The sequence below is a fragment of the Cannabis sativa genome, chromosome 5 (assembly GCF_029168945.1).
Source record: "Cannabis sativa cultivar Pink pepper isolate KNU-18-1 chromosome 5, ASM2916894v1, whole genome shotgun sequence".
Classification (NCBI taxonomy): domain Eukaryota; kingdom Viridiplantae; phylum Streptophyta; class Magnoliopsida; order Rosales; family Cannabaceae; genus Cannabis; species Cannabis sativa.
Genome location: NC_083605.1, coordinates 413,979 through 439,674, shown reverse-complemented (window position 1 = coordinate 439,674; position 25,696 = coordinate 413,979). Strand labels below are relative to the sequence as shown.

At 29.3% G+C, this 25,696-nt stretch overlaps 3 protein-coding genes across 4 annotated transcripts; all 3 read left to right on the top strand.

Moving 5' to 3' along the window:
- Positions 1-51: 51 nt before the first annotated feature.
- Positions 52-1,671, top strand: LOC133037706 (xylulose 5-phosphate/phosphate translocator, chloroplastic-like). The gene has a single exon (XM_061115100.1). It carries the CDS (start codon positions 235-237, stop codon positions 1,456-1,458), a length of 1,224 nt encoding a protein of 407 aa, XP_060971083.1. The 5' UTR covers positions 52-234; the 3' UTR covers positions 1,459-1,671.
- A 1,549-nt stretch (positions 1,672-3,220) lies between these two features.
- On the top strand, positions 3,221-5,058 carry LOC133037705 (F-box/kelch-repeat protein At3g06240-like). Its single transcript, XM_061115099.1, has 2 exons — positions 3,221-3,472; positions 3,773-5,058. Exon 2 carries the CDS (start codon positions 3,776-3,778, stop codon positions 4,952-4,954), a length of 1,179 nt encoding a protein of 392 aa, XP_060971082.1. The 5' UTR covers positions 3,221-3,472; positions 3,773-3,775; the 3' UTR covers positions 4,955-5,058.
- Positions 5,059-11,184: 6,126 nt separating this feature from the next.
- Positions 11,185-14,683, top strand: LOC115717198 (uncharacterized). 2 transcript variants are annotated; one of them, XM_030646158.2, is made up of 5 exons: positions 11,185-11,405; positions 11,597-11,646; positions 12,108-12,172; positions 12,269-13,671; positions 14,455-14,683. In XM_030646158.2, the coding sequence occupies exons 2-4, from the start codon at positions 11,637-11,639 to the stop codon at positions 13,523-13,525; spliced, it is 1,332 nt and encodes a 443-aa protein (XP_030502018.2). In that variant the 5' UTR covers positions 11,185-11,405; positions 11,597-11,636; the 3' UTR covers positions 13,526-13,671; positions 14,455-14,683. The 2 variants fall into 2 exon arrangements, with proteins under 2 accessions (XP_030502018.2, XP_060971081.1); XM_061115098.1 differs by having other exon boundaries at positions 11,239-11,458; positions 11,624-11,646.
- The last annotated feature ends 11,013 nt before the right edge of the window (positions 14,684-25,696 follow it).

The window sequence follows — 25,696 nt, the reverse complement described above, 5'->3', positions numbered from 1 at the left end:
CTATCAAGATTTGGGGCAAAAATCCTAACCTAAAAATAATAATATGGTATTCTTTTCTTTTTTGGGTTGAATTCTTCCATTTATCACAAACTAATTTCAACAGCTTTTAACCAAAAACAGAAAAAAGGCCACCATCCACTCAATCTCATTACCTATTCCTCTCCTTCTTTCTTTCTTTCTCTCTCTCGTTCGCCATAGCCTCCACACTCCTATTTCTCTCTCATACACACAAAAATGGTTGCTTTGAATGTCATAACCCCAATCACCACCACCACCAAATCTTTCCACCGTAGATATAGATACCCTCTAACCACAACCACCACCACCACCAACACCCTCCATTACCCATCTCTCCCTCACCAATCCACAGCCGCCATTACCAATGCCCACAAAGCTTTCCCCTTTTCACTCAACCCCATCTGTCGCATCCACCATCTTCTTCCCAGAGCAGCCTCCTCCTCCAACGGAGAAGAAGCAGAACCAGCTTCTCCCCTTTCAACCCCAACCCCAAAATCGAAGGCCACTCAGGTTCAGCTCGCCATTGTTTTCGGCCTCTGGTATTTCCAGAACATTGTCTTCAACATCTACAACAAGAAGGCTTTGAATCTCTTCCCATTCCCATGGCTTCTCGCTTCTTTTCAACTCTTTGTGGGTTCCATTTGGATGGTAGCTCTCTGGTCCTTAAAGCTCCAACCTTGCCCCAAAATCACTAAACCCTTCATTGTTGCTCTCCTTGGACCTGCATTGTTCCACACAGTAGGTCACATTTCAGCTTGCGTTTCATTCTCCAAGGTAGCTGTTTCGTTCACCCATGTCATCAAATCTTCAGAGCCTGTTTTCTCTGTTGTATTCTCCTCTTTCTTAGGTGATACATACCCTTTAAAGGTATGGCTCTCTATTCTCCCCATTGTTATGGGTTGTGGTTTAGCTGCAGTGACTGAGGTTTCTTTCAATCCCCAAGGCTTGTGGGGTGCTTTGATTAGCAATGTTGGGTTTGTTTTGAGGAATATTTACTCCAAAAGGAGTTTACAGAGCTTTAAGGAAGTAAATGGGCTTAATTTATATGGTTGGATTAGTATAATTTCACTGTTTTATCTATTTCCAGTGGCCATTTTTGTGGAAGGGTCTCAATGGGTTCAAGGGTATCACCAGGCCATTGCTGCTTCTGCTGGAAAACCTTACACATTCTATACATGGGTTTTGATCTCTGGTTTGTTTTACCATCTTTACAATCAATCTTCATACCAAGCTCTTGATGAAATTAGTCCATTGACATTTTCTGTTGGGAACACAATGAAGAGGGTGGTGGTTATAGTGTCTACTGTTTTGGTGTTTAGAAATCCAGTTAGGCCTCTTAATGCTCTTGGATCAGCCATTGCCATTTTTGGAACTTTCTTGTATTCACAGGCAACATCTGGATCAAAGAAAAAGGCAATTGAAGAGGAAAAGAAGAACTGAGTTTCTTAACCCATAATGATGTTATTTTGTCATTCTGTTTTTCTTTTTTGTTTTTGATTTGTTGTAGCCTATAGGCTTAAATAGAAGTTTGATTCAGCAAGGTTTATGATTTTTCATACTTCTATTATATTCAATTAAGTTTGAGTTAATAAACTTGTATCTGTTCAGATCAATTAGCCTGGCTATATTCAATTAAGTTGAGTTAATAAATGAGTGAAGGACTGAACCACATTAGCTCATATGATAAGAAAACACAACAAAGGCTTGTTGTGGCTCACTTACTCACTCTTTCACTTTTTTTGCCGCCATTGTCGTCAACAAACCACCACCTAGGGAAAGGGATGCACACGGGGCGGGGAATTGGCGGGAAGTGCTCCTTTGTCCCCTTCCCCGTTAAAAATTTTAATCTTCATCCTTGCTTATTTTTCATAGGTGATGGGATAGGAAATCTCTTAATGGAAGCTAGGACAAGGCGGGGACTCCTCTAATAAAAAAAAATAAAATTTATAATAAAAATTTAAATATATAAAAATATTAAATAATATAAAAATTAAAATATTACATATTAATTTTATTCAATAAACTAATTATTATCTAAAATTTAAATTTATAAAAAATATACTAATATATTAAAAAAAATACAAACATAAATTATAAAGCATAAAAAATTATTAGAAATATAAAATAAAATACTAAATGAGTTTCTCTCGGAACGAGCTGTGTTGTCTCTATTTCCACCCCGTTTAACATTCGAACACAAAAAATAATCTCCGTCCCCATCCTGTTTTCCATGGGAAAAATGTCCATCCCTACCACCACCTCTTCCACCGTTGCTACTTGCTACCTTTGGCTCTCGAGTAGCATAATACATATAGGTCAATGAACACATTTGGGATTCCAACAATCTCGAGCTATCTGTGATATCAGTTAGCTTGTTAGTATCAGGTTATCTTCGAGACAAGGTTAATCTCCCAATCAATTCGAGTGCGAATTTCATTCATCATCATAATTGTCAAAATTGTTACAAATTTCATTCCATGACCCCGGCCCCAGTCCCGGACACTGACCATGACGCTGATCCCAAATCCGAATCTAAAACTAGCTTAAATAAAATCAAAAAATAAAAATAAAAATTATAAAATACACTTTTATTTTCTGTTTTTAAAATTCAAAAACAAAAATAGTTATAGAACACATTTTTATTTTTTAATAACAAAATCTTAAAAACACAAATTTTACTTTCATTTTTGTAAAAATTAAAAAACAAAAGTGTTACCTACTGTTCCTAATTTTTTGTTGTTGTTGTTGTATATTGTTATATAATTTTTTTTTTTTTTTTTGAAAAAACAAAGAATAATTAAATAAAAAAAATTGTTTTAGCAATTTTTTTTAGGAAACTTACAAAAATATTGGAATTTGGGTTAATTTTTACAAAAATATTGTCACACGAAAATCTTTTCAAAAATACTGTGTTTTTATAAAACACCAGTAAAACACAAAACAAAACAACTCAAAACAACAGTAGAACAACTAAAAAACACCAGTAGAATACCAGTGAAAACTTAACACGATATAGTACTAGAGTATGAAACTTATAAAAAACACAGTAAAAAAGTAAAAAATACCGTCTGACAGTATTTTTATAAAAAAATGACAAAAGTTAGTATAACATGTAAATTTCTCTTTTTTTTTTTTTTAATATTTCCTTAACAAAAAGAAAATGTATTAATGTTTTTATTATCAGTAAGTAAACAGAGTCTCAAAAAAAGGGATTAAGGATCAAAATCAAATTCCATTTTTTTTAAAAAAAAAAAGAAAAAAAAATTCTGCATATTTTTATAATATTAATTATATTTGTATATAAACAATTAGTTTGAAAATCTTTTTTCTTTTGAGTTTTTCTGAGAAAGAAAAGCCATTTCTCATCTCCAAGATTTCTTCTCTGCTTTTCAACTTCAAAGGAAACTCTTGTTCACTAGTTTATCTTCTCTCTGCTTCGATTACAACCTCATTGGTTTGCATTTTCTCCTCCATTTTCTCTTTAATTCTTATTATTCTGAAAAGTTTCATTTCAAGATTATTGTTCAAAAAGAAAGAAAAATGCCATGCATTTTCTTAATTTGATTTGTTTATTCTGTTAATAATACATACTAAATAATCTTGAAGCTTCATTAATCATTATGTTGATTTCTATTACCACCTGTTTGACTAAATTCCTTATTAGTCTTTTTCTTTCAAGAGTAAGCCTTGTTTAATCCTTGGTGTGATTTTAGGACAGTTTTAATATAAGAAAGTCTATTTATGGTTAATGCAGATCATGGCAAGTTTTTGTAATTTGCCAAGAAACATATTGGGGAGAATTATGTTATTGGTACCTCCTGATTCTGTGCTTCAGTTTAAATTTGTGAACAAGTTTTGTTATTCGCTGATCTCGGGTTTAATCAAAGACCAGAAATTTGTTTCCAAGCACCTCTTCATTACCAAAAACCAGTCCTCTGCATCCTTACTTTTCAAAAGGCCTTTCATCCATGTCGATGATCACTTAATCAAATACCCGTTATTGACTATAATATATGATGATGATGATGATGATGATGATGATGGTGATGATGATGATGATGATGTTAAGTTGTTCTATTCAGTTGTACCTGTCCCAGGATCTATTAGTTTACCTCTTATTCATGATGAAAGGTGCAATGATGAGAATCAATGGAATCGGTTTTATCACTGCGACGGACTCATTTTGCAAGTAAATCCTCTTGGGAGAATGATGTTATGCAATCCTTGTTTGAAAGAATCCATGATTCTCCCACAACCAAGGAACACTACAATTAAAGGTCCTTATACCAACATAGGATTTGAATTTGATTCTAAAACCAATGATTACAAATGTGTCGCCATCTGGTTCGACGATGAAGACTATGCATTTGAGGTATACACAGTTGGTTCTGATTCTTGGAGAGAGATCAACATGTCTCAAGATGTAATAGTTGGTATTATGGGTGCTAAATTACAAGATGGTTTATGTTGGAATGGTGTTTGTTACTGGTTTGTTGTGTTTGATGATACATATGAAAATGTCCTGACTTTTAATGTGAGTAATGAGGAATTTGACCTCATAAGGGATTTGCCAGTTGGTGAACTTTTGGTGTCTGATGATAGGCCTCACCTATCAGTGTGGAATGATTCACTTGTTTTGTGTTGGAGAGACACTGACAACAACCTTTGCATCTCCACCATGGATGGTACCAAAAATGTTCAGCTTCCAACATTAGACTGTCATTTTCGTGTTTTACCATTTTCCAAGAATGATGACTTTTTAATCAAATTCTGGAGAGATTATGGGACTCAAACACAGTTTGTGTCTTGCAACTTTCCTAGAGGAATTTCCATGATTTTTTATGTTTTAGCTAGAAACATAGCTGCTTTTTTTGAATGTTTCTATGTCAAGACTCTGGTTTCCATTAAGAGAAGAGGTGAAGTTGATCAAAAATAGTTTTTGTGTTAGTGATCTCAACATGTAAAGTTTTTATGTTTTTGGAATGATTGATGATACTGTTTATTTGTTTATAAAAGAGTTGTGTAATACTTCTTTGACCATCTGTGACCAAGTTACCATCTTTTCAAATAATTGCATTTTCAACATTCAAATCTTTTATTTTCATGTTTTATATGAATACTAACAATCTAACATATACTATTTAAAGCTTATTATACCCTATAATTGACCATAAGATCACGTTATGTATTCATCATTTTCTCTTTAAGAGAGAGTGAGAGTATTTGTTTTAGTTCTCAATTATAAACTTGTTATTTCATGCTTTCCCAACAAACGCAAACCAGCTCATCCAACTTATACTTGTTCTTTGAGAAGAACCAGTTTTTCACCAACCACACTATAAGAAAAATGACTTTTTATTATTTTTTTTTTTTTTAATTTTATTGGTTTAACTTTGAATTAAAATAAGAGACAATTTTCCTCAATCAGACACACAACGTTGAAATACGTTGCCTAATTAAAAAAAAAAATTAAACATGTATTGCATTTAACATTACCTAATTGAATCTAACGAAAAAAAATTTAATTAGACATGTATTACACGTAACATCAATCTAGTTTATATAAATTTAAAAAAAATTGAATGTACATTTTTTAAGTATTAATTAGAAAGAATAATAAATGTAATCTTTTAATTAATTTTTTAATTATTGTATTGTTATAATTTGAGTAATTTGCGGCATAAGTACTTCTTAGTTATAAATAAATATATAAGTTAATTTTTTAGCGGTATTAATACCTAAGTTATATTTTTGGAACCCTGTAGCTACCTGACCATTAAATATTAAGTCATTATCCAAGTGTAATTTTCTTATTGGTATATTTAAATCAATTTTTTTAAAAAAATAAAAAATTTAATGACTTGAACTAATTAAAAATTGTCACGTGGTAATTTATGTAATACTAATCTAAAAACAAAAAATAAATTTTAAAGATCAAACTCCATTATTCCAAAACTAATCTCTCAATATTAGTTATACTAGTATCTACCGAGCCACAACTTTGAAATTGAATTTTGTGAGAAAGAAAGTCCATTTCTCATCTCCAAGATTAATTCTTTGGTTTTCAACTTCATCTTCTCCCTGCTTCGATTACAACCTCATTGGTTTGTATTTTCTCCTCCATTTTCTCTTTAATTCTTATTATTCTGAAAAGTTTCATTTCAAGATTATATATTGTTCAAAAAGAAAGACAAATGTCATGCATTCTCTTAATTTGATTTGTTTATTCTGTTAATAATACATACTAAATAATCTTGAAACTTCATTACTCAGTATGTTGATTTCTATTACCACCTGTTTGATTAAATTCCTTATTAGTCTTTTTCTTTCAACTTCAAGAGTTTGATATATATGTGTGATTTTAGGACAGTTTTAATATATGAAAGTCCATTTATGGTTAATGCAGATCATGGCAAGCTTCTCTGATTTGCCAAGTGATATATTAATGGAAATCTTGTTCTTGGTACCTCCCCATTCTGTGCTTCAGTTAAAATTTGTGAACAAGTTTTACTATTGGGTGATCTCGGATTTCATCAACAACCCAACATTTGTTTCCAAGCACCTCTCCATTACCAAAAACCAGTCCTCTACATCCTTAATTTTCAAAGGACCTTTAGTCCGTGTTAGTGATCACTTAATCTCATACCCATCATCGACTGTAATATATGATGATGATGATGTTGTGGTGAACTATTCTGTTACACCTATCACAAGATATATTAGTTTACCACTTATTCATGATGAAAGGTGCAATGATGAGAATCAACATAATCGGTTATATCACTGCGATGGACTCATTTTACAAGTAAATACTCTTGGGAAAATGATGTTATGATCAAGATTGCACAGTTGAGGTCTACACACTTGGTTCTGATTCTTGGAGAGAGATCATCATGAGGGAAAACATTAAGGACATTATTAGAGGTACTACACTTGAAGATGGTTTATGTTGGAGAGGTGTTTGTTACTGGCTTGTGAAGTTTTTTAATGATAAATATAAACATATACTGACTTTTGACATGAGGGATGAGAAATTTGGCCTCATCTTAGATTTTCCACTTGGAGCTTTGCTCACTTGTCATTTGCCTCACCTGTCAATGTGGAATGATTTACTTGTATTGTGTTGGAAAGCCAATGCCAATACCCTTTGTATCACAACCTTGAATGGTACCAAATATGTTCACCTTACAAAATTTGAAAATCAAGTTCGTGTGTTACCATTTTCGAAGAAGGATGATATTTTAATCAAAGTCTGGAGAGATTCTATGACTGAAACGAAGTTGGTGTCTTACAACCTTCTTAGACACATGTGTAGAGAGTTTGTTTGGGATGGAAACACATTTGCTTTTTTTGAATGTTTCTATGTTAAGAGTTTGGTTTCTATTAGGAGCTTTTGATCCAAATACAGATTTTGAGTTGATTAAAAATTGTAATGTATTGATTCAGTTTTTGTGTTAGTGATCTCAACATGTAAAGCTTTTGTGTTTTTGGAGTAATTGATGTGTGATACTTCTTTGAACATCTGTGACAATGAGAAATTCCTTCTTTATTCAATTTCAAATGAGTAAATTTTCAACAAAGCAGGAAAGATGACATGGTTTTTTATCCCACCAATTAAATCTTTTATTTTCATTGTGCATATATTATCAAAATAATAATAATAATAATAATAATAATAATAACAATATATACCTTGTGTTTTCATAAAAAAAATATATTTAGTACCTTGTATTTTTAATAACTAGTAAATATCCCGCGCTTCGTGGCAGATATATAAAATATTTTAAATTATGTATAAAAAACAAATTGTGTATTTTAATTAATAATAATTACTTAGTAAAATTATATTAAAATTTAACTTTACTATTAAAAAATTTATGACATAAATACTTAAAATATTAAATTTGTTGCTAATAAATACCGAAATTCAAAAAAAAAAGTAGCATAAATCTTCATTCATGGTTTAATTATTATTCTGGTGTGTGTGTTAAGTTCTGGGTTCGAATTTTATTGCATGTGTTTTTAATGTTTGAGTTTTAGTGTTTTATTGGGGTTCTAATATTTGGGTTTGTGTTTATGAGATCTGTTTTTTTATTTACTTATTTTTATAGATTTTGAGAACTGAAATTTGATGTTGTTTCTATTGATTATTGAGATTGAGAGTTTGATTTTTCACACAGGAATTAAAGTTTGCCTTTTCGTTGCATTGATTGAAAAATATTATAGTAGAAAGTTTATGGAATGAGAATTTTGAATATATAAAAATAGAATCAAAAAATAGCATTTGAATCGAGAATCAAAGTTTATTGTACTTTATAAAAAAAATTATTGTTAATCTCTTTACAAAAAAAAAAAGTTTATTGTAAAGATAATATAGCTGGAAGAAGATGAAAAAATTGATTTTATTTCATTTAATATGTATATAATATTTTTTTCTTTTTTGAATAATATGAATTTATTTTAATTAATTTTTGTTTTTTAAAATTATTTTTTCTAAAAGAATTATTAGTTTGGCCAATACTATATTTACATGTGACACTTTATTGATCAACTAACATAACGATAAATTAAGTGTTAAATTTATGAATTTGAGGATATCAATAGGAACTACAATGATGACATCAATTTTATATGATTGGAATATAAAAATAATGCATTATGAAAAATTTTGATTCGTAATCTTACACCTGTTTCTTCTTCTACATAATCTCACACCTGTTTTTTTTTTGTTCAATTCATAATGTTTGATTCATAATAAATTTTTTCTATCTATAAAAAAAACAATTTTCCTATATATAGTTATGAATACAAATCTATATATATATATAACTAATTGAATAATTATTTAATTTTAATATTACTAATTTAGTTTATATTTATTATTATGTGTTTTTTAAAAAATAATTAATTTAAGACATATATTTTAGTAGAAAATATATTAAAATAATAGTAAAATATTTTGTAAATTTATGCTTTAATAAAATATTAAAAAATTAAAGAATTAAGGAGAAAAAAGAAAAATAACTTTAAAGAGATTTTAGACCACTACGTCACCGCCTCATACTTATCTTTTATATAGATATATAGATATAGATACTTATTTAATATTTTATAGTTTGAAATCGTATATATTTGGTAATCAAAATAAAATTTTATGAAAAAAAAATTAAATTTAAACTATTAAATATGTATAAATTTAAAATACAGGTAGGACACCCTAATAAAAATAGTATGAAGCTTGCTGTCCTTAATTCTCTAGTTGAAGAAGTTTTTTATCAAATACACAAGAACACTAATACAAAATGTATAAGTTTTCAAAATGTATAATTTTTTTTTGTGATTATATTATTTTTGTTCTACATTTATGTAAAAAAAAATATAGATTAGTATCAAAACAAGTAAATAATAAAAAATAAAAAAAATCTATTATTTTATAATAATTATAACTTATTTGTAAAGCTTTTATTGCTGACTATTTGGAGACTCTAAAGTAGTGTAACATTCCCGCTTCAAGCCTTCATTGGGTCCTTACACCGACGGAATGAATGACTCTTATAGACGAGTACGTCACTCTGGCTACTTCATGGACTGATGACTGACCCTACAGATCAACACAAGTGTTTCCAGCGTGCTTTGTCCTCACTCACACGCTTCCTGGGAAAACTTCCCAGGAGGTCACCCATCCTAAAATTGCTCCAGGTCAAGCACGCTTAACTGTGGAGTTATTTTGTGATGGGCTACCGAAAAACAAGATGCACCTTGTTGATATAGGTAGTACCAATCAATCCATTTAAGCCATCTTCAACTGTGTAGTCCCATGCCTACACAGTCTTAGAATCATCCACTTGACCTTCCCCAAGCGGTGTGGGATTGCACAACTTACCCGGTATTTCCCCTTACGGATCACGGGACTACTGACTGTCACAATCACCCCCCTTACGGGGTCCGACGCCCTCGTCGACCACACTTCCGGCTGGGTCAAGGCTCTGATACCATTTGTAATGTCCCCGCTTCAAGCCTCCATTGGGTCCTTACACCCACGGAATAATGGCTCTTATACACAAGTACGCTACTCTGACTGCTTCCTGGATTGATGACTGAACCTACAGACCAACACGAGTATTTTCAGCGTGCTTTGTCCTCACTCGCACGCTTCCTAGGAAAACTTCCCAGGAGGTCACCCATCCTAAAATTGCTCCAGGTCAAGCACGCTTAACGGTGGAGTTCTTTCGTGATGGGCTACCGAAAAACAAGATGCACCTTGTTGATATAGGTAGTACCAACCAATCCATTTAAGTCCTCTTCAACTGTGTAGTCTCATGCCTACATAGTTTTAGAATCATCCACTAGACCTTCCCCTGGCAGTGTGGGATTGCACAGCTTACCCGGTATTTCCCCTTACGGATCACGGGACTACTGACTGTCACAATTAGTAGGGTTGTTAAAAAAAAATTACAATCCGTCCAACCTAAATAAACTGCTCAAATCAAATTGAATAAACCGATAAAAAACACAACTCAAATAACTTTACGAAAAATTCAAATCGCCCAATGAATATATTGGGCAGGTTGAATATTATTCTAACCCACCCAAATAACCTGAATAAATGGAATAGATCGATTTACATTTTTTTTACTAAAATTATCTATAATATAATATATGAATTACGTCTAATAATTAAACCATTTTACATTTAAAGTTTGTATTTTATAATACTTAATTTGAAATTTAAAATTTATAGTTGATAATTTTGATGGTGTATGAATATTGAAGTTGAAACTTAGAATTTACATATGAATCTATTTTTTGAAAAATATTGTTAAATACTTCAATGTTTATTCAATTTATATTTATTTTTTAACATTAATTTAAACTATAACTATTTTAATCTTAAAAGGTGTATACTATACATTTATTTTTCCAAATCAATTATTTGAACACTAAAAACTAATAATATTGAAAAAAAATAATAAAAATCAATTTAAACGGATTAATCCGATCAAAATCATTGGACAAGTTGTATTTTTTTTTTTTTTATTGGACGGGTTACAATTAGATATTTGCAATCTAATATTTATATTGAGTTAGTAAAAATACACTATAACCCGACCAAACCGATTGATGTAGAAGAAATAGCATAAGTAAACAAACATAGGTGGTGTCCAAATACTAATCTTACACAACTCACAAATAAATATATAGAGAAATAGGAGGCAATACATAGCGTAACAAACAAAAGCAACAAAGAATCCTTTCCTCACATAAGCAAGATACCAAAAAATATCCTAATCCAACAAAACTCAAACAAAACAAGCAAGAATGATGTTCGAAAAGCTCACACCTCCCTCGCTCCGCAGCTAATTCAAAAATACCAATCTCTATTTAGGGTTGGTTCCACTTCTTTCTTTGTCTTTCTTGTTTTAATCTCTCTCAAAGGGAGGGCTCTTTCTCAAATTCATATAAAAATATTTGTCTTCTGTTTCGGTTTTCTCATTATTTACTACTACTCTTCTCTCGCTTTGCTTTATTTAATCATCTCATTTGTGTTCTTGTTTTTTTTTTTTTTTGGCTGGCTAAGAATTTTGGATTGTGGTGGATTCTAAGAAAGTGCTCTACTAATGGAAGAAGGTAATTTTTATAAGTTTCATTATTATGTATATAATTAACAATGGAAATTCTACATGAAAATCTTCATTACTTGATTTGATGTCAAAGAAATGTATGTTGATATAACTAGTTACTAGGTTTTATGGAGGGGATGGGGGTAATATTTAGTAAGGGAAACACCACATATGGAGGATGCATATATAAATATATCATTATGAGTTGGTAGACTTATACCCTTTTTGAGAATTTAATTGAAATTTGATGTAAAACTAAATGCCTAATGCCCTAAAAAAATTGAGGGTAATTTTATGTTAAGCACTAAGTAGTGGGGGCAGGGGAATTTGTATGCTCGATTGTAGATAAATACTAATTTCAACGAATCTATATTTAAGAATTTGGTGACTACTTAATGTTGCTTAAAAAAATTTACATTCATAACAGTCATAAGGTTGAAATTGGTTATTCAATTTGTTGTTGAATAGGGAGGATGGCATCCACTTCACATTCGATGAGAAGTGGTGATAAAAGAAAGAGGAAGCTGACAGAGGTAAATGCTTTTTCAATAATAAAGTTTTTGGAATTTTTTTCACACTTATGGTGGTGTTGCAAATCATAATGCATTGGATTTACTGGGGAAAAACAGTTGAAGGACGCAATAAATGAAACTCCAGACAAGAAACTCGACAATAATGGAAGAATGGCTGACGTTGAAGATGCCCGGTTGGAGTTCCGGTCGTACCCGGATGATGCATGGTACACTGTTCGGGTTCTGGTGGAAGGGGATTACAGTGACGTTCTAAGAATCAAGTACTGCAATTTCCCTGATGATGGGGACAGCATTTTCCGAACAGCTGAGTTCAAGGACCAAGATCATTTTAAAGACTTCGCTTCTAGGTTTAGACCCGTATCTTCTCAGCTTCAAGACTCTGAGTGCTCCCTGGTTGCCCGGGGTTTGCTTGTGTCCGCTTCACATCACTTCAAGACTGATGACATTCGCTTCTACGACGCAATTGTTGAAGAGGTGGATCATTGTGAACATTCTTTTGCAAATGGAGAAGAAGAGTGTTTGTGCTCTTTTATTCTATCCTGGCTACATGGTCCATTGGCTGGATACATTACTGCTGAAAGACTTGAACAAATTTGCAGAGTTCATCATAGGGACGAAATAGATTCGGTTGTAGCTTCTTTTTTAAGTAAGGTGAAGGCGAAACTCAAAACTGGTTCTTGCAGATCTAATCATCAAGTCACCAGAGGTGTCACTCACAATAATCATGGGGAACCCCCAATGATGAAAATTTCACACAATCTTAGTTTTTCTCACCATTTAAAGCAGGAAACAAAGTTCACCAAGTGGATTTTGAGTGATACCTTGTTATCCAAATGGGCTATTGGTCGTCCTTGTGAAAAGACTGGGCAAGACATTGACATTGGAGGAGTCAAAAACTATTTGATTTTTGTTGATAACATTGACAAAGACTTGACCCATATCGAAATCATGGAGTTCATAAAGGAAAAGGTGTCGGTCGCATCTCAAGCGTTTCTTTTTCCTAGTTTGTCATCAGATGTTTGTACTCGAGTCTGTATTATGTTGGATACCCAAAGTCACTTTGAGAAGTTATGTAACTTTCTGAGTAATCCAGATCATATTATTGTGTCTTTAAGTGGGAGGCCATGGGTAATGACCGAAACAATGAAAGTGAATGATTCTCTTCGAGCTTCAATACTAAGCCTCTCACTTTTATCTCAGGAAAGGAAAAGGAACAATGGAAGTAGAGATGAATTGAAGGTTGTCCATTCAGGAAGTGATGAATACAGGTTAGCTAAGCATCTAAGCAATTTGTACAAGGACCTTTCTAATCAAGAGAAGAGACTGCAGAAGAGGTTGATTGTTGAAAGTTAAAGTGTTTCCTTGCTGTGCATAACAAATCAATAGGAACTCGACAGTAACAAACTAGATATGGATAGCTTAACAATGACTCGACTTCAAAGCCTAATTGCAGTGGAACCAAGTACCGGAAAATATTACATGCTCCCCTTGGAACACTGGTAAGCTATTGCTGAACATTCTTAACTATCTTTGAATACACAACAAACAGTCTATTAATTTGTTCTAGATTATCAATTTAATATGCCCTTAATAAGCATGCCAGACCCGTGTTATAAAAGGGCAACATGGATTATTGTGTAGTTGCTGATATCGCATATGGTAGCTGAGATACAGGATAGGATAGGATAGATTGTTAGGAATTACATACTACGGCTTTTACAAGTAGTTTTCGGCTTTTAAAAGCTAAAAAACTCCACAGTATCGGGTAGGTGTCTTCATAGTTTAGTTTTTCAATTAAGAAAGCTCATTGGGATGAAGCTACTTCGGGTAGCTTTTTAGGAAAGAGCTTTTCAAAAAAACATTCTCCAAACAAGCCCATAGTAATAGCTGCTGCTTGCTCAATAATGTGTTAATGTAATTTTCAATTTTCTTCTTTGCTTTAACGATTTTTTAGTTAGGATAGATGTGGGAGGATAATTGTGAAGTTTCTTCATTAGTACAACACAATTCACGGAAGTATATATATCATCAGCTTCATCTTTTCTTTCATTTTCTATGATATAACATTCATTCTATTGATGAAGAAATTTATCATTACATTAGTAAACATTCACAAGCTTATTTGGATTAGGTTTCCATAGCTCATAATGATTGTGGTTCTGTTGAATGCTCATATTTATGTTTTCATTGAAGTATTTCATAGCAAGTTTTGTTATTATTGTTTCATTTTGACTCATTTCATTTCATTATTTATGTTGGTCTATTTTTGTTTATTAATACAGGTACAAATATGAGGAGAGTTCCATCAAGAAGTATTTGGGAGATTAGACAAAGCAGTTAGTATGTTGTTTTGTTTTGTTGAGATGAGAATAAAACAAAGCATGTGTAAATATTCTTCCTTTTTTTCTTTGTGTATTAAAAACAATGACTTTAACATGAGACATAAAGGCAAAATATGTAGTATTTACAATCTGTATCTACTAAATTAACTTAGGTAACAATTGAACAACATTTATTTTATTCTTTTTTGTTTTATACATTTAATCACACACCAAATTACCACATATCCAATTATCAAAACCCTTTCAACATTTATTTCAATACTGCCAATATAGGAGCAACACTAACTCTGTAAATGTGCACCAACTCGTCTTTCAAAATATGAATTTCGGTGTAAAAATTGTGTTATATTTGGTATAAAAAATAGATTTGTAGTAGACTTATATCAAATTTTAGTATTGTGTTTCAATGTATAATTGTAAAAGTTTGGTGTAAAATTTAATATCTAATTAATGTTTTTATTAAAAAAAATAAAACTAATAACTTTTTATTATCAATTTTATTATTATTTTAAGACTAATTAGGATTTTTACTTCCGAATTTTGACATGTAACAAATTATGCTACGTGATTGAGATTGTTAGATTTTTGAACTTTTTTCTAATTTTAGTAAAAAAAAGTCTAACATGAATGAAAATTCAAGGGGCATAATTTAGTATATGTCAAAGTTTGAGGGGCATGATTTGGTAGATATTAAAGTCTGGGGATCATAGTTTAGTAGATAAACAATCACTGAAATAGTTTAATTGAATGAAATTAAACAAAAGTCTTTAAATATAACAATCTCAATAGTTCAGGGAGAATTTTTTACGGCCAGAAAAGTTCAAATAGCATGATTTGGTACATGTTAAAGTGTAGGGGATAAAAATCTTAATTAGCCTTATTATAATATGTAAGATAATAATAAAAAAAAAATTATAATTTAATGTTATAGTTAATTATACTAATAAAATAATACAAATGATATAAATATAAATAAAAAATAGTATTTATTGTGATGTAAATTTTATATCATAGCAAATGTTGTGCTAAAATTGACATAAATTTTACTATGCGCTACATTTACATTATTTTTTAGTACATCATTAAATGAGTTTATATTTTAACTTTTCATTACTTATTTACATTGCAAAAAAAAAAGGAGAACTTTTATAAAACTTTTACAATTTTTATATAAATAATTTAAGGAGAATAGCTTATCAGTTGGATCTTATCTAAAATGTTTTGGATCTTATCTAAAATGTTGGTACTTAGTATTGTCAGAAACTTGGGATTTGTGAATCGAATATGAGGTTGAGAACAAAAAAACAAAAACTTTCCTGCCAATTACTTGTTAAAATATGAAGTAGAAAAATTGTTAGTACTCATTAAAGAAATTAATATGATATTGTCTTGTTTTGGTTAGAACAAGACCAATACTTCATTTGTAATATTGGCTAAAAATGTATGGTTTTTTTATTGTGTTACTTATCATTTCAACTACTTTTTATCTTCGTAAAAATTAGTATTTTCTTAAGAAAAGCTAAAAGTCCTAATATTTTAGAACATGTAATATTATTATTGGTATAATTAAATATTACATCTCATATAATTTAATATAATATTTTTTATAAAGTATTGTTAATTATCGCAAGACGTTACCTTTAAATGATACTAAATATTACTTGTGCCTTATAACACTATTTTCTTAGAGGACTTTAATAACTTTCTGATTAGTCTGATGAATAAATCTGATACAAAGTACTTGTAAAATAAATTATTATTTTATTGAATTTTATTTTGTTAAAAAAGTATTATTTTTATTGTAGCGTAGTGTATCAATATATCAATTTACCTATATATATATATATATATTATATATATATATATAAATGAGAAGTATGAGGCGGTGACATAAAACTCTAAAATTCCTCTAAATAGTCATATTTGCTCTTTCCTTAATTCTCTCATTTTTTAATTTTTTATTAAATTTATAAATCTCTTAAAATCTATTTATTTTTTTTTTCAATTTTTTTTTTCTATTTACTATTAAAAAAACTTAAATATTTAAACCTAAAACAACATAATTAATTAATTATAATAAATCATTTACTGTAGCTTTTTTTTTTTTATATATATCTATTGTTTATTTTTCAATTTCATCATTAGAAAATTTGATATATATCTTTATATATTAAAAGTGGCTATCTAATAGCAATTCTTGGTTTAACAGTATATTCTCTTTTTATTCTATTAAATTTAAGTGCACTTTAACTCTAACGTTAATTTTATAAAATACACATTAAACCCCTAAAATATAAATTAAACCATTCAAAACGCTAATTCTTTCAAGCCATGAACTACCCAAGAAAACTACTCTCCCAAGTCGTCGACTAGGATTATGTGATCTGAGTCTGCAGTCTCCTCCCAATCCAAGCGCCCGTACACCATCACTTCGCTCCATGGAAATGGTATCGTTCCAGAAATATCATCACTTCACTCCATGGGGATGGTATCGCTCTAAAAAATCTCTAATCAACAACCATGGTGACAAAGGTGCAACATCCTTTAAACTTTCCAAAAGAGTCCATATGTGGTGACGGTTTTAAGCGGCTAATGTATCATAAAGTCCCTAATAGTAATGTTCTTACTATAATATATTTACTATACACTACAAGAAATGTCACTTTTGCCAGTACATTTTGGTGCTGGCAAAAGTTGGTATTGCGCCGGTAAAATAGAATTTACCTATGATGTGTTGGCAAAAGGGGGTTGGCAAATCAATATTGGTATTAAAACTTTTGCCACCATAAAATGAAAAGCTCTGGCAAAAAAGACTTTTCCCAGCGCATAAATGTGCTGGTAAAAGTTAGATTTTAGCCACTGTAAATGTACGCTGGTAAAACTTTAATCTCTTTACCAGCGCAGTTTGCGAAATGCACTGGTAAAAGTGACATTTCTTGTAGTGATAATCATATATCAGCAAGATGAGTTGAGGTCATTCTTTAAAAAGAAATGATAGTCTTTCATTTATTACATTTGAAATATCCATCTTCAAACTAATAATTATGTGGCTATAATAAATATGTATATGTTATTTTTTTTTATAAAAAAGATATATTATTATTATTATTATTATTATTATTATTATTATTATTATTATGTGATGTAGATTGCTCCATTAATTGCTATATGAGTTGCTATATGAATTTTCGTAAAAAATAAAAAAAAAATTACTTTAATATATAAAAATGAAATAATAATACACTTCAAATAAAAATAATGTGCTATTGGACTCCTCATAAGATAGGAATTAATATCCTTTATTCATTTATTTATTTTTAAAACAAAGTGATTAATAAATTTATTATTAATAATAATTATTAATAATAAATTTCAATTGATATAATGAATACAATAGATCGAATCAACAGAAACAGTGACAAACAGGACCACCTTCATTTTTACATATACCTCCTCTACAAGGCCCCTTCTTACACTCGGCGTCGCATTTAGTGGGATTCGACTCTGAATGAGGACATAAATCTGGACGCTTTGTGCTCTTGCAACATGCAAGGAGCATAGGATAATCTTGTCCTAGAGTACCATTGAAGCCTACAAAAACAAAATATATAGTATGAGTACTAATAATAATGAGAAATATAATTTCAATAATGCAAAAGGAACAATATAAAAAATATGTATATATTGAGACCAACCAAAGGAAGAAATGAGAATCCCCACAAGAAGAAGAGAAAAAATTTGAACTTTGGCCATTCTTCTTATTAATTATTTTCTGTCTCTTTTTGTTTTAGTTTTATGAAAATATGTTAGCTACCAAAGAGTATTATATACAGTGTGAAGAGATAATATTAATTAATTAAAATTTCTTTTTTGTTTTATTTCTTTAATTTTTGCCATAATTAGTGATATACGGATTTAAGTTTTGTTACAATATTGTTGGAGAATATATGATATATGGTTTTCTTAATATATATTTTTGTAATTTTAGGATAATATGTTCTTTGATTAGGAGGAGTTTTAGGAATTTAATTAGTTTTGGAAACAATTTGTATATACCAAATATAGATGATATGAAGAAATCTTTTAATAAATAAATTTTAAATTTTTGTTTTTGCATAAATAATTGGTATCTCTTTCTTTCGTCCCTGTTTCTTTTATTTGACAGGAATTCATATCTCTTTTTAAGTACTAAGAAAATAAGATTTTTAGTATTTATAAAAGCCTTACTCCATGCATTTAATTATGTCAATAAATTAATTTTTATTTAATACCAAAATATATATTATAAAATACAATAAATAACAGATTTATATTTGTAAAAAAATATATATTAATTATAGCCATTAATTCAACTCAATAATATTTTAAAAAAAAAATATATATATATTTTTTATGAACAAAATATAATTAATTAATATGATCAATTCAAACAAAATTTATCATTTAGTATAACTGGTAAGTATATTCAGATGTGATATGAGTTCAATTATTTATTGTTGACTTGAGGATGGTTTAAGGCTTCTTTGCTAAGTGGGTCTTGCTCGCCTTGTACTATGTCCATATTTTGAGCACAACTCCCTCAATATTAATTTGATTTGAGCGATTCAAGTTGCTATAGAAAACTGAGAAGAAGATTTGCAAAGGTGAGAAGTCCTTGGCCGAGTGACATTGGACGAGAGTGTCTATGTGGTTTGGATACAATCATAACCTACACATAGTGAAATAACTATGAGTCGACGAACTCAATAAGAAAAGCAATCATAATATAATCATAAATCTGACTTGTAACTGAGAGCACATACACTCAGTTATTATAAGTCTACTAACCACATCTAACGCGTAAATTGAGAAGAGAAACATTCGTACCTATAGTATGATTAACCATAATACCAACCTAATTCCAGCACTCTAGTCCAATTGATGTTGGTAGCATCAATCCATACTATTCAATACGGCCTACCATACTAGATATCAGTATATTGATGCAACTATATGTACATACCGATGTCAATAATATGCTAGCTATATAGAAATACCATACAGGTATAACTAAACGTGTGCATATGTGCATCTAAATACTTTTCTTACTTGATATCCATAATCATGTGTGCCGGAAAACCTGAGTAGAATTTTACTCATCGATCAGAGATTCTAAGTCACATCAGCAGTAAACTAAATCACAATTTGTTGTGACTAAATGTATCTTTAGTCACAATATTTATTGTGACTAAAACTAAATTAGTGACATCTTGTATCTAAATATTATGTTTTAGTCACATTTAACTATTTGTTGTGACTAAAAGTTACATTTAATCACAAAAAAATTATATTGTGACTAAAAGTTAAACACTAAAGGTAGGTTTTTTGGTAGTAAGAATTTCGGTTGTATGGGTAGAAAAAACTCAAAAAAAATCAGAGTTCTAAGCTCCCAAAACTGCTCAAAACTCCTCCAATTGCAACCAAACTTGTTTTTAATTAAAACTTATTTATTGTATATTCTTTGAAAATAAATCTTACATATTTCATTAAATTTTTTGTTAATTTTTTTTTTTTCAGTTTTCACGGTTTTCAATTACATATTTTTAAAAGGAAAGATCTAACTTTGATTTATAAATTGTCTTCTTTCTTTTTTTTTATTATTTTTTTCAGTTTGTTAAAATTAATAATTAAATAAACTAAAAATTTAAGCTTCCAATTAATAGCTAATTCTTTCAAAACATAATAATAATAATAATAATAATAATAATAATAATAATAATAATAATAAATATCCTATCAAAAATCTTCTTTTTTTGGTAGGCCAGGATTCTAGTAAAAATCTTTAAAATAGTTGTCATATTAGAATATGGCAATTGCCAATTTTAATTGTTGTCATTTTTTCATGTGGAATAAATTATACATAAATGAATAAGTATTTATACATAATCTGTAATGAATTTTATTATTATTTATTGGACTATCTTTTCTTTCTCTAAAAATAATATTTTATGTCTTCATTCATTGATAAAAAGATCTTCTCTACTTTTGATCATGTTCATTATTGGCAAGACTCTTCCAGAAAATATGTTTTCTTGTAAAACCTGTAAAATTAAAAATAATAATAATAATAATAATAATAATAATAATAATAATAATAATAATAATAATAATAAGAATAATAATATTAAAGACTACACCCTTCAAAAAATAATATCCTATCATAAGAAATCAACTAGTTTTTAAAATTAATTTTTTCTGAGGAATTTTTGTAAAATCAGACCTTGAATTAATTAAAAGAACTAGCTTTGCATCCTCAAATTTAGAAAATCTCTTCTCTTGTTATTCATTGGTTCTTCTATTTAACTTGATTATAAGAGGTGGTAATTAATTACTACAGAATACTAGATTTAATTGCCTTGAGTGAAAAAAATAAACTTTTCCCAAGGTCATGAATAAGATTTAAAAAAAAACTTAAGCATTACTTATAAATAAGAAACTAAATAGTACTTGAGATTTAGTGAACTTGATGCATCGATTGTTACAATTCTAGCAAGATCATGGTATATATACTAGAAACCAAGGTATAAGATTCTTCAACATTATTGCAGATTTATAAATTGGGAATATTATAAAGTAGTAATTTCAACAATAAAAGTACTAGTTTCTAAAAATAACTTCTAATTCTCTAATTTTATTGGTTGAAATCATTATTTCTAATTTCATAAAAATACAAATATAATTTTTCTTAAATATATATATATATATGTATATATATTAGTAACTGCTATAGTAAGTAATTAGATTGTCACATCATTAATTTTTTAGTATTTATCAATGTCTATTACCCATTAAGAAGTGTTCTATACATATATATTTTATATATATAAAAATAGTCTTTTTTTTTTGTGAGATAAAATGTTTGACATTTTATAAAAATAGTCTTGATGTGGCTAATTGTAAAAAGAAAAAAAGAAAAAGAGATGAATAATATGTAAGTTATATATAAAAGAAACAAATTAATAATAATGATTGAGCGCATTTAAAATATGCACCATTTTTTTTATCTTTTTTTTACAAAAATAGCTCTTAATTTAATTAATTATGATTAATTAAATAATTTGTTTCGTTATTATGTGTCATTATTTTAAGTATATTATTTTTCTATATAAATTATCTCACTTTACATAATAATAATTACCATATATGTTATTTTTTTAAAATTTTTTTTAAAAAAATTACAATTTAGATTACTACAGTGATTTTTATGTGGATTTCAAAATAGATTTTGATTGTGTTGTAGATTGCTCCATTAATTGCTATATGAGTTGCTATATGAATTTTCGTAAAAAATGAAAAAAAAAATTACTTTAATATATAAAAATGAAATAATAATAATAAATAATAATACACTTCAAATAAAAATAATGTGCTATTGGACTCCTCATAAGATAGGAATTAATATCCTTTATTCATTTATTTATTTTTAAAACAAGTGATTAATAAATTTATTATTAATAATAATTATTAATAATAAATTTCAATTGATATTATGAATATAATAGATCGAATTAACAGAAACAGTGACAAACAGGACTGTTGGGAATTATTTTACCAGGATCTTAGATCTACTCACAAGTATGTTTATTAACATCCTAAATATGAACTTTCTAAAACGATAAAATAAACACATATAAAGTTAAGAAAACCTTACATTGATGCAGCGGAATAAATGTCTCCTTCCACTCAGATCTCTAACCCTTGATTCCTTTCTGTAGCAGAGTATGATCAAGATCTGAGCCCGAATCTCCTTCTTCTTCAAGCTTTGATCCTTCACAGTCTTCCAATCTATGATTGAGTTACTGCTTACTGTGTGTGGGCACTTACTCTTTCACTAGGGTCACGAAAAAGATGAAGGAAAAGAGGGAGAGAGGTTTCGGCCAAGGTAGAGAGTGAGGGAAGGCTCAGTTTTTCTGAAGAGAGAAGTTTCTGTCAAAAAGCTAATGAAAGCATGTATTGTGAATGAGCCATCACTTTCTATTTATAGGCAACTTACTAGGTTTAGGTTAGGATTTATTTGGCATTAAAATAATGAAAATATTAATTTGAAAAATCATATTAAGTGGCCGGCCATAGGTGTTGTAATGGGCCCCACTTAATTTTGCAATTTTATCAAATTTTTATCTCTATTTTCTCAAAAATGCCAATTTTCCAATTCTAACCTTTTAAATGCCAAAACTAATTATTTAATAATTAAAATACATTATTAAATAATATTGTCATTTAATTTAATTATTAATTAGACATATAAAGTCCATTAATAAATAAATAAACCCAGAAAACTCTTTTCCTTACAATTTCACCCCTGAATAGTGAAAATTCATAAAATCAGACATAGTCTAACTTTAGAATTATAATTGATCAATCACGAATCAATTAATGAGTCTTATAAGCAGAATGTTCTCAACTAGAATGGGGACCATGGATCTATATGTTGAGCTTCCAATAAGTGAACCAAATTTACCAAGTAAATTCCTACTTATTAATTCTTCGTTGAATCCACTCTTAGAACTTAGAATTGCACTCTCAGACTTATATAGAGCATATTGTATGTTTCACGATACCAATATACTATCTCATTTAACCATTGTTATAATCTTATTGTGATTTAAAGATCCTCTATATAGATGATTTACATCGAGATGGGATTTCTTTACCGTTCTCACCCCTCAATGTATTTTGCCCCTTAAAACACTTAGCTACCTGTAAATGGTGTTTAATGATCTAATAATTAGTCAGTTAAACAAGAGCTCATCCATTTACTTCTATTTGCTAAGCTCGAAGGGAATCATCACTTAACTTCTATACACCAGTAGAAGCTATAGATTCCATATTTATGTTCAGCACTCCCACTCAATCATACTATCATGTTCCCAAAATATACGTATCACCCTGACCCAAAAGTAGGCTTAACTAATAAATCAAAGAACATGAATAGCACTCCTGAGTTGAGCCCAAGCATATCAGGATTTAGATTCTTTTCAATCTTAAGATCAACTACTGATATTGACTTGGAAAGATATGTATAACGGTAAGTTTGTAATATCTTAACTTAGTTGCAATATCGGTCCAGTCCAATGTATACTCCATACATTCGAAACTAGTATACTTTACTAATGTCCTGGAAAGAACATAACACTTACTCCAAGTGTAAGTACACATCATCGCTGATTATCACATTAGTGTAAATCCAATAACACTGATGAAACAGGGACCAAAACTTTTGATTCATATGATCACAATCACATTCCACTGTGTTGACGATACTGTAATTGTGAATAAACATATAATCTGGATTTAACTGATTTTGTGTGTATGAATGTAATAAACATATTAAACATATTAAACCATTAGCATGTAAAATTCATGCAAACATCAATCACTTCAAATTTCTTATATTGATAACTAATCAGATTGTAAAGAGTTTTATTTAGGGCATAAAACCTAACAAACTCCCACTTGCACTAATATAAAACAAACTGTGCAAATAGGTCAATCTGATGTCTTGATCTTTAGATCAAGTGTAGTATATTTGAATCCACCCAAACTTCTGGAAACTAGTTCATAAATACTCTTATGAAACATCCTTTACTATATGCTTTACTCATCAAGGGATACTGAAATCTTTACTGTTTTAAAAGTACATACGGAATTAACAGAGAGGACATATCTCTCATATTTTAAAATATGTAATTGAGATAATACGGTGTAGACTTTTCTTCGGTGATATAACTTTACGGTATTTTCGAATAGACCAAGTTATAGTTCTTCTCTGGTAGAGCTTGAATTATTATACAATAATTCCTCCACCCCCAAAGTAAACACCATCTTAAGAATTTCGAAATTAGATGGTGTGATACAAAGACAACTGATACACAGTTCCTTAATATCTGACATATAGATCACTTTCATAAATCTTTCTTGAATATCTTCTAATGTTCCCTATTTGATTACATCTCAGATAGCTCCCACTCAATAGCAGATGTCTAGTTAAATAATACTTTTAACCTCTGATTGTTTAGAGAGTTACATAGTTGTGACTTTTGTATTAGTCTGAAACTTTAAGTTAAGACTAAGTCATCAACATAGCAGACTAGTATTTGAAGTGAAAAATACATGCCAGAGATAAAGTAATCAAAATTAAGATACCATCAAATTTTATGAGGATTAAGAATTCTATGTTCAAGTCATTTGAATGGACTGAATTAGAGTTCTTTATCTTATTCTCATAATTCTGATAAGCTATACCTATCCATGTGAATGGTTAGATTTGCTTTTCAGTAGTGTTCTTAAGTACCTATCACAATTATCAACCTAATGAAGATGGGTATAGAACTTTAAAATTCTCCCACTCAATTAAGGTAGTGTGAAACTTTAACAAAGAACTTTCAAAGGTATCAAACTCTTACTTACAACAGTAAAATTGAAATGGAACATACAATCAAGATCAAGAATTTATATTGACAATAGCTGACTCATTATATTACTTCTATGTTTAAACAAGATATGTGTTTCATAGGGAATTTTGGAATAGACTCCACCCCTAAGAATATACATATAGGGTACTATGGATAACCTCCACGCCTAAGTATATAGAGATTATGATCCACCCCTAAAGGTTGTAAAGATCATGATTCTCTAAGTGTGATAGAGTTTATGTGGAGTTGAATACTATCCAGAGTTCATTAGATATAAAAGATCGTTGAACTGCATAGTTTTCTTAACTTTTCTCCACCCCTATCAGATCATAAGATCCTTTTATTAAACAAATTCTTAATAATTGTATGAGAATTAACAATTATGATAAACATAGAAATAATTTCTAATGTTTATATAATATAACTCTATGAAGAGTTGTAAATATTATAGAATTTGCATCAATAATAAAAACACTTACACATACAAACATATAAATATAATGTGGTAATAATTGATGAAGATAAAATTAAATGAAGCTCAATCTCATAAATTGCAATAGTGAATTTCGAAAAAAAATAAAACTTTATTAATAATAAAAAAATATTGCAACAATATGAGAGAAACAGGGATAAATATCCCTAACTAAAATTTGAAATCCAAATTGTCTTTAAACTAAAACAATTAATTCAAAAATTGAAGAGCTTCATCTTCATCTGGACGATTTCAC

Bases quoted from the DNA above. Each gene is read 5' to 3' on its own strand.
- LOC133037706 (XM_061115100.1), top strand. From the start codon at position 235: ATGGTTGCTTTGAATGTCATAACCCCAATCACCACCACCACCAAATCT.
- LOC133037705 (XM_061115099.1), top strand. From the start codon at position 3,776: ATGGCAAGTTTTTGTAATTTGCCAAGAAACATATTGGGGAGAATTATG.
- LOC115717198 (XM_030646158.2), top strand. The intron at 12,173-12,268 runs GTAAATGCTTTT...GGGGAAAAACAG, and splicing joins GAAAGAGGAAGCTGACAGAG to TTGAAGGACGCAATAAATGA.